This window comes from Trachypithecus francoisi, unplaced genomic scaffold (genome assembly GCF_009764315.1).
Source record: "Trachypithecus francoisi isolate TF-2019V2 unplaced genomic scaffold, Tfra_2.0 Lachesis_group6, whole genome shotgun sequence".
In the NCBI taxonomy this organism is placed as follows: Eukaryota; Metazoa; Chordata; class Mammalia; order Primates; family Cercopithecidae; genus Trachypithecus; species Trachypithecus francoisi.
The window spans coordinates 27,144,587-27,153,435 of NW_022681471.1; the positions used below are offsets into that span (position 1 = coordinate 27,144,587).

General features: G+C 44.7%; 1 protein-coding gene across 2 annotated transcripts in view; it reads left to right on the forward strand.

Annotated features, from left to right (window-relative positions):
* The window catches only part of MPP1 (membrane palmitoylated protein 1), a 111,615-nt gene extending 102,808 nt beyond the window's left edge, over positions 1-8,807 (forward strand). Inside the window, exons 6-12 of one of the 2 annotated variants that reach the window (XM_033201953.1) lie at positions 726-922; positions 1,925-2,031; positions 2,987-3,067; positions 3,915-3,995; positions 5,669-5,871; positions 6,183-6,257; positions 8,137-8,807. In XM_033201953.1, coding sequence (XP_033057844.1) covers positions 726-922; positions 1,925-2,031; positions 2,987-3,067; positions 3,915-3,995; positions 5,669-5,871; positions 6,183-6,257; positions 8,137-8,313 — 921 coding nt within the window. In that variant the 3' untranslated portion in view covers positions 8,314-8,807. The remainder of the gene's footprint in view (positions 1-725; positions 923-1,924; positions 2,032-2,986; positions 3,068-3,914; positions 3,996-5,668; positions 5,872-6,182; positions 6,258-8,136) is intronic. The other variant, XM_033201954.1, reaches the window with a different exon arrangement.
* The last annotated feature ends 42 nt before the right edge of the window (positions 8,808-8,849 follow it).

Consider the following 8,849-nt stretch of genomic DNA (forward strand, 5'->3'; position numbering starts at 1 on the left):
CATGAATAATATTTACAGGCCTATTTACTCTTTTCCATTGTACTGTTTGTTTATCCCTATGCCAAACCTGCATGTCAATTTGGATAAAAGAGGCATCTGCACCATATCTCAATGGAAGTGATGATAGCAGGCATTTTTGTTTATTTTTCCATCTTAAAGGGAAAGCTGGCCAGGTGTGGTGGCTCACACCTGTAATCCTAGCACTTTGGGAGGCCAAGGCAGGTGGATTGTTTGAGCCCAGGAGTTCGAGACCAACCTGGGTAACATAGCAAGACCCATGTCCTTGAAAAAAAAGGGGGTAAAGCTTTTAATCTTTCCCTGAGAAGTATGGCTGGATGTCGGGTTTTCTCACAATAAAGAACCTCCCTTCTATTCCAAGTTTACTAAGAATTTTAATCTTGAATGGTTTTGAATGTTATCATAGGCTTTTTCTGCATCTATTGAGGGGATCATATGATCTTCTTCCATTTTTATGTTAATGTGGTGAATTTATTGGCCTTCAGGTAGTAAACCTTCTTATATTGCTGAACTAGATCTTGTTTGGGTGTGATTTATTATACTTTTTACACATAGCTAAATTTGACTTGCTAATATTTTGTTTGGCGTTTTTACATCTCTGTTGCAGAGAGAAATTGTAAGATTCTTGTCAGATTTGTGTATCTTGACCCAATTTGTTTACAGCAGGACATGCTCTGATGCTGCAGTTCCTTTTGCCTTCTTTTTAGATGTTCATGAGAGCGCAGTTTGACTATGATCCCAAAAAGGACAATCTGATCCCTTGCAAGGAGGCGGGACTGAAGTTTGCTACTGGGGACATTATCCAGATTATCAACAAGGATGACAGCAATTGGTGGCAGGGACGGGTGGAAGGCTCCTCCAAGGAGTCAGCAGGATTGATCCCTTCCCCTGAACTGCAGGAATGGTGAGCCATTTTTGTGCAGGCGGAAGGGCCATGTGCCTGCCACAAATAATTTAGCTTCAGAAAATCTGTCATTTTGTTTGTAGTTTCTGTTTCTCGACCGAGGAGACCTCCTAGATTTCCTGGCATAATGGGTGGGGGAGGGTTAAGCATGAGTTGATAAGCTGGGCTGAGAGGCAACTACGGGCAAGGGAACCCAAATAGCTCTTCATTCCTATGTGGGCCTCTTGCTTCCTTAAACGTTTTCCCCATAGTTACAAAGCACGTGACAATGCTGGGATGGAGCCCTCCCTGGTCTCCTATCTCCCAAGCTAGTGCGCTTCTACCAGCCATACTGTTTCTGGGATTTCCTTGGAGTCCTGCAGAAAACAGTCACATTTAAGTATGTGTCCTTTAGGCACATTTCTGGTACATAGAAGAAATAATTCCTGTCCCCGAGTCAGATTGCTCACAGAAAAATTCACAAAACAGTTCCAACTGATAACATATCCAACACTGAGCCTCCCTCTGCCTGTGCAAAATTACCCCAGTGTAAAGATTACAACCCTTGTGGGGTTGACATTGAATAGAAATATTAGAGTCTATTACATGTAGTAATACAAGTTATTGTTTTGTGAAGCAGTTGTTTTAGATATATATATATGGGGGGGTGTATGTGTTTTGTTTATAGATGTATGTGTAATACTGGCTTGCAATGTACAGTGTATCTCTTAGAGTGAGGTAGGGTCATAAAGGTCTAGACCAAAGAAAGCACGTTGTTTGTGCGTTGTGTCCAGAATGTGCTGACAGGTACTGGATGACACAGACTTAAGGGGCCAGGTCCCTGACTGAGGGCAGGGCACAGTGCGAGATGCACCAAACAGCGTATGGGGCGCTTTGCACACATTATGTCCCACTGTAACGGACACTCAGAGAGTGAAGGGGATTAGGAAATGAGTGACGGGGGGGGGGGGGTATGAGGGGAGGGGGAGGAAAGCTGACTCCTTGATTGTCTTTTCCTACCAGGCGAGTGGCAAGTATGGCTCAGTCAGCTCCTAGCGAAGCCCCGAGCTGCAGTCCCTTTGGGAAGAAGAAGAAGTACAAAGACAAGTATCTGGCCAAGCACAGCTCGAGTAAGCTTTCTGAGCCTTCTTGCCCCAGGCTCCTGGCAGCATTCGTGTGTTTCCCAGTCTCTGTAACCAGCAGAAAAGGGGAGGTGGTGCAGTGTGCAGCGGAAGGCGCATTCTACATAAAGCATATCATTTCTTCTGGTTTCTTTTTATTGAATCCATCTTCACAAGCTTGCCGCAGTCAGACCAGTGGATGTAAAGGAGGACTAGTGGTCTGCCCACACCTACTCATCACCCCACCCCTCACACAGAGGTAGATGTGGCCAGAACATCTGTGGTGGGAGAGGAGAAGTGGGGCAAGAACACAGGCCAGAGGGAGAGGCCAGGACCAGGTCATAGGAGCTTCGTGAACCCTCCCTAGCGTTTTCAATTTTGTACTACAGACTGTAGAGCTAGTGAAGGGTTTTGAGCAGAGAATTCACACGGTCAGCTTTCCATCTGCATTTCTCTTTCTGAGATGTCACATGCACACCACCAGCCAGGGAATGATTGTGGCAGTCTTGGGTTGTGAGCAGGTGAGGGGGTGGAGAGTCAGGATGACACCAGGTCTCCATCTTGAGCAGCTGGGTCAATAGCAGCACTATCTTCTAAGATAAGGGACATTCAGGCAGAACAGAGATAGCATTGGCATTCTTCAGCTCTAAGTGCCAAGGGAACATCTGATACTGAAACTATAGAGAAGAGATGAGGACAGGAGACAAGAAAAGTTGGCTCAGAGAGATAGAGCAAGGAGGAAGAGAGGGTCCAAAAGTTAGATCAACTCCTTTGCTCAAAATTCCCTCACCACACTAAAAATACAGTCCAAAGTCCTTCCTTCACACCAACCTCCCTGGCCTCATCTCTAGTCACTTCCTCCCTGCTTGTTGAGACATCGTGAGGTTCTTTCCCACTTCAGAGTGTGGAACACCGTTCTTCCCAGCTCTGGAAATGAACACTGCTTGGTTTTCTTTGTCTCTAGTTTTTGATCAGTTGGATGTTGTTTCCTACGAGGAAGTCGTTCGGCTCCCTGCATTCAAGAGGAAGACCCTGGTGCTGATCGGTATCTTCTCATTGCCCCATTTGCACATTTCTGTCTTTATTTTCCTGCCTGCATCATGTGCCCACCCCAAAAAAAGGCAGTGAGGAAGAAAATAAGTGAGGTCTCTTGGGTTCTCCACATAGAGCAGGTGTAAGGAATTTTCTGAATCTTCACATGCACCCCATGTGGGTCCACCTCACAAGTGAAACTAAACCTTTTACGTTTCTCTACTATGTAGCAATGAATTCTTTTTGGTTAGGTTTCATGCTGGCAGGTCCGAAACAAGGTTTTGCTCTTTGTTCATCTGTCCGCTGGCAGTGATGTGCTTTTTAAAGCAAATATGTTGGAGTGCTTCGCTAGCATTTTGTGAGTATTCTGAGCTGTCAGTCATCCATATAAGCCTTGCTTCAAACCCAGGTATGGAGGCTTTGCCTCTGGCAGGCTGCTCACCTTCCTGTCTTTAGAGTTGAAACTTTAGTTGGTTAGGGGATCTACATTAAGGTTTTGGTAAAATTTCTAGTAAAAACACTGGCTTAAATTCAGTTCCATTAATTTTGAAGAAATTTTAGAAAATAACCAGAAAGCCTCATGTGTTCGCTGACTCCTCTGCAGAAGTGACAGTTACATTCTGAGTCCCAACCCTTAGTCCTCAGAAAGAGCCTTCTCCCCGAAATGGGAAAAAGGACCTGAAGCCCCTTGGTGGCCCCAAATCTTCTGACAGCTTAAAGGCCCTGACCCCAGCCCACATGGAACCCGAACTCATGTTCACCTGTTGGCAGCTTTGAGTGCCGAGAGAGGAAAATCTGTATCTTATCCCCGATCCCTGCTCCCCTCCCCGCTTTCCAAAAGGTGTTCTCTCTCTACACAGGAGCCAGTGGGGTGGGTCGCAGCCACATTAAGAATGCCCTGCTCAGCCAGAATCCGGAGAAGTTTGTGTACCCTGCCCCATGTAAGTAGCTCATAGGCACTGTGGAGGGGAGGTGACAGGCTGAAGGACAGGGCATCAGTAGCACTTTTTACCACTCTCCATCTGAAATACCACAGTGTTATTTTATTTTTTTAATTATTTTATTTTAAATGTTTGATTATTTAAACAGAATATGGAAAGATAAAAATTTGTGCCCACAATTCCTCCACCTAACAGAATAACTGTTTTCTTATTGTTATTCGTGCTGTTTGTCTACATAACAGAAGCTATAGTAAACATTTTATACTCCCTTAAAAATTACTAAGTATTAAAGTTTATACATATAACTTTGTCATTTTACTTTTTAAACATTTTCTCCTGTTCCCCGGCAATTTGCCTAATTCTCTTTGAGGATGGTTTTATAGTCCACTGAGTGGATGTCCTTGGTGGATTTCCTTAGCTATCCCACTCTTGATATTCAGGCTGCCTCTCATTTTCATGGGATGTCTTCTAAATCAAAGCAGTGCCTAGGAAAGGCCCAAACTATCTCAACAGCAGTCCTAGATATGGAGAAGAGTAGCGCCAGTGATCAGGTGAATTCCCAGAAGTGATGCTGCGTGGTATAGTTGTGTTTGTTCCCAGAAAGAAATACAGTCATTCCTTGCTTAATATTGTCAATAGGCTCTTCGAAGACTGTGACTTTAAGTGAAATGACATATAACAAGAAACAGTTTTTTTTACTCATCAACAATACAATGAAATGAAGTTGAACTAAACTGTGTTATTCAAGGACCAACTGCATGTGATTTCACTTAAAGTCACATTTTCTAAGAACCTACTGATAATAATATTAAATGAGGAATTACTGTACTGCTAAGCAAAATAGAAAACCAGATTCTAAACCTCGTATTAGTTTTTTTTTTATTCTTTCTTCATTTTGCTTTTTTACACATGGATCATTGAGAGTTGTCTCCTTGCCGGAGGGACGTAGACTTATTCCAGGTTCGCATTAGGAGCAGAAAGCAAATGGCCCCAGGAGTGAGTGGGGAAGCAGAAATAACCAGTACAGGCTCCTCCTTCAAGAGAATCACATGTGGTTGTAGATTGAGGAGAAGGGGCCAGGTGAGAGACAAGTGTGATCTGGAAGGCAAAGTAGACAGTCAGTGGAAGATGGAAAGAGGGGAGGTTGGGAGGATTGTGTTTCAAACTACAGTATCTGGAGCATATTTTACTGATTAGACAATTTATATGAGTAATAGAAAATAGTCCAACTTTTAACAACATGAGCTGAGAGTAAACCAAAGTACTCTTCTTTCCAAGTCATGAAAAGGAAACCTTAAATATATTTCCAAGAAATCCTGAGCATAGTCTATAGATCTGTTTTAAAAATATTTTCCGCTGTTTTCATTTCTGAGTTTCAATATTCCTAGATTTGGAAGTTTGAGAGATGTAACTTCATCTAGGGAAAATGATAATAGGAATTTTCTATGTTAGGCTTTGCCCCTTAAAAATTGAATGTGTCCTGGGCAGATGGAGGGATTTCCTGGTGTACATCACTTTCGAGCATCAGCTCTTCAGGAGGCCATGGGAGGAACCCCTGTATTAAAGTCAATGCACCAAAGGCAGCTAGGGTTTCAATACAGACAACCATGGTCCAAGCCCCATGAAAGGGTGAGGACCTGGAGTTTGTCAGGGATTTGGGCTCTTGTACACAGATACAACACGGCCGCCAAGGAAGAGCGAGGAAGATGGGAAGGAGTACCACTTTATCTCAACAGAGGAGATGACAAGGAACATCTCTGCCAATGAGTTCTTGGAGTTTGGCAGCTACCAAGGCAACATGTTTGGCACCAAATTTGAAACAGTGCACCAGATTCATAAGCAAGACAAGATTGCCATCCTTGACATTGAGCCCCAGGTGGGTAGGCACGGAAGGGCAGGGACGGATGGGCTCAGCCACACAAGGGATGGCAAAGATAGTGCTGAAAAAGATAGTGCTCCTTGGGAATCTTCTGGGGGCTCAGGATTGCTTCAGCACTTTTAATGGGGTCAGCCTGGAACAAGAACAGTAGTACTGGGAAAGATGGAAAGTAGTATTGGGGTAAAGCTCAAAGCTGCTTATTTAGAAGGAATCCATTATGACAGCTATGTAGGTTTTTTGTTTTGTTTTTTGTTTTCACTTTCCTTGTCTTCCTTCCTCCCCTTCTTTTTTTTTTTTTTTTTTTCTAGACCCTGAAAATCGTTCGGACAGCAGAACTTTCACCTTTCATTGTATTCATTGCACCTACTGACCAGGGCACTCAGGTGAGGAGAGGTTGTGCGGGTTGGGTAGGAATTCACTTTCTCCGGGCCTGCCCAGACTAGGACCTCAGTCCAGGTCGTTGGCCAGAGTGCTGGCTGGAGGTCACAGCTGCAGCTGGGCTTCTTCCTCCAGGACCAAGAAGCCAAAGGGCATGCACATTCATTCGAGCTCTTAAACCACTAGCTAGGCCGGTGCCCGTGACAGGTAATGGGGACAAAACAAACCAGGCCCAGTCATTGTCCCGGAGGCACACAGTTCCAGGGGTAGAGATGGACAGTTGGGCAGATCCTGATACTGGTGGGATGCAGGCTCTGGCAGGGGAAGCTGTGATGGACAGAGGTGGCACTGAACCCGCCCTGGGGTGCAGTATGGCTGTGAGCAAAGACAGAGGGGCCAGGAATATATTGAAAAGCCTCCCCTGCTCCTCTGCCCAGCCCTACCCATGCACTTTGCTACACTGTGCTTTTTCATTGAACAATGGACACCTTTCCCTATCAGGGTGTGAGGAACTATTTTTCTCTATAGCTGCATGGTCTTCTACTGCATGCATGTGTAATTACTTAACCATTCACCTGTTGATGGCCATTTGGGTTGCTTTCAAACACTGATTATAAAGAATACTGCAATCAGTAGCCCTGTGCATATAGCATATGTGTGCAAATATATCTGTAGGAAAAACTCCAAGTAGGATCACTGGGTCCAAGAGCACACGCACTTAGAATCTGGACAGGGACTGCCAAATTACACTCCTTTAGGATTTCTAGTCCCTCCAACCACCTGTGAGAGTGCTTGTTTCTCTTTGCCTGTAGCATGTTGTCTTTTCTTTTTTTGCCAGCAATTTGTATTGCCTTTTCTGAGAATGATCTGGTCATGTCCTTAGCTCATTTTTCTGCTGAGTTTATAGGAAGTCTGTATTAGGGTAATTAGCCCTTTGTAATATCAGCTGCAATTTTTTTTCCCAATTTGGCACGTCTTTTTGCTATGGAGACACTTTTACTTTTATGTAGTTACATGATTTGTCTTTCATGGCTGCTTGGTTTTAGGTCAAAGAAAGAGTCGTGAGATATATACACATACATTTAAAATTTTGTTTTTTGTAGAAGTGGGGTCTCACTGTGTTGTCCAGGCTGGTCTTGAACTCCTGTGCTCAAGCAATCATCTTGCCTCGGCCTTCCAAAGTGCTGGGATTACAGGTGTGCTCTGGGATTAGAAACCACCTTTATCTGACTGGGTGCAGTGGCTCGCGCCTGTAATCCCAGCACTTTGAGAGGCCGAGGTGGGCGGATCACCTGAGGTCCGAAGTTCGAGACCAGCCTGGCCAACATGGCAAAACCCTGCCTCTACTAAAAATACAAAAATTAGCCAGATGTGGTGGCGCATGCCTGTAGTCCCAGCTACTCGGGAGGCTGAGGCACGAGAATTGCTTGAACCCGGGAGGCGGAGGTTGCAGTGAGCCAAGATTGTGCCACTGTACTCCAGCCTAGGCCACAGCGCAAGACTCTGTCTCAAAACAAAACAAAATCACCTTTATCTTTGTTTTAGTATTGCAGCTCTGCTGGTTGTTGAAATGGCTCTTCCATGTTCCAAGGGCATTAATGGGAGATGCTGGTGAAGTCCGTGCTGTCTCTGCGTAGCTATTGGTTCTCCAGAGGGCTCTGATTAGTCAGGGTTAGCTTGAGATCCTCTGAGAATTGCCATGGTCTTTTGAGATTGCCTCTTCATGCCCTATATTAACATTCTTTCACAATGTCTTCCAAGTTTGACTCTTCAAGTATGATGCACAGCTGAGCAACGCTAACAATTGCTCTTTAAAATCTGTCACTGGCCTCTCTGGGCTGGGGGTGGTGCAGCTTGCTTCATCTGTGGCTTTCTTCTTTGCAGACAGAAGCCCTGCAGCAGCTGCAGAAGGACTCTGAGGCCATCCGCAGCCAGTACGCTCACTACTTTGACCTCTCACTGGTCAATAATAGCGTTGATGAAACCCTTAAGAAATTACAAGAAGCCTTCGACCAAGCGTGCAGTTCTCCACAGTGGGTGCCTGTCTCCTGGGTTTACTAAGCTTATAGAATGGGGGAACCCACTGTATGCCCCCCTCCAGCATTTGGAACTCCCTTGCTTTAAGACAAACAGGGCTGCTCCAACTAGTTTTGTGTCAGCTTCCAGCTCTCTGCAGCTATCCTAATTAAGCCAGTAGGGTTCAGTCTTCTTGCTCAGGCTCCTGAAGGGCTGGGATTTGATTTTCCTGATAGATGGGGCCCCAGTAATCTGGATTTCAAAAGGATTTCTAGAAATTGGGGGTAAGCAGTACTACCAAAACCTAACTGCTAATCAAGGATGATGCACAGCAAAAGCCAACGACCCCATCCCTCTAAAGCCTGCCCTCCTTTGCCTTCAACTGTATATGCTGGGTATCTCGTTTGTCTTTTTATTTTGGAGAAACCGTTTTTAACTGCAACTTTCTATAATGCCAAAATGACACATCTGTGCAATAGAATGATGTCTGCTCTAGGAAAACCTTCAAAAGCAATAAAAATGCTGTGTTAAAATGCCAATGGCCTTGTAACTCTGGGTTTCCACACAAAGAAATGTGGTCC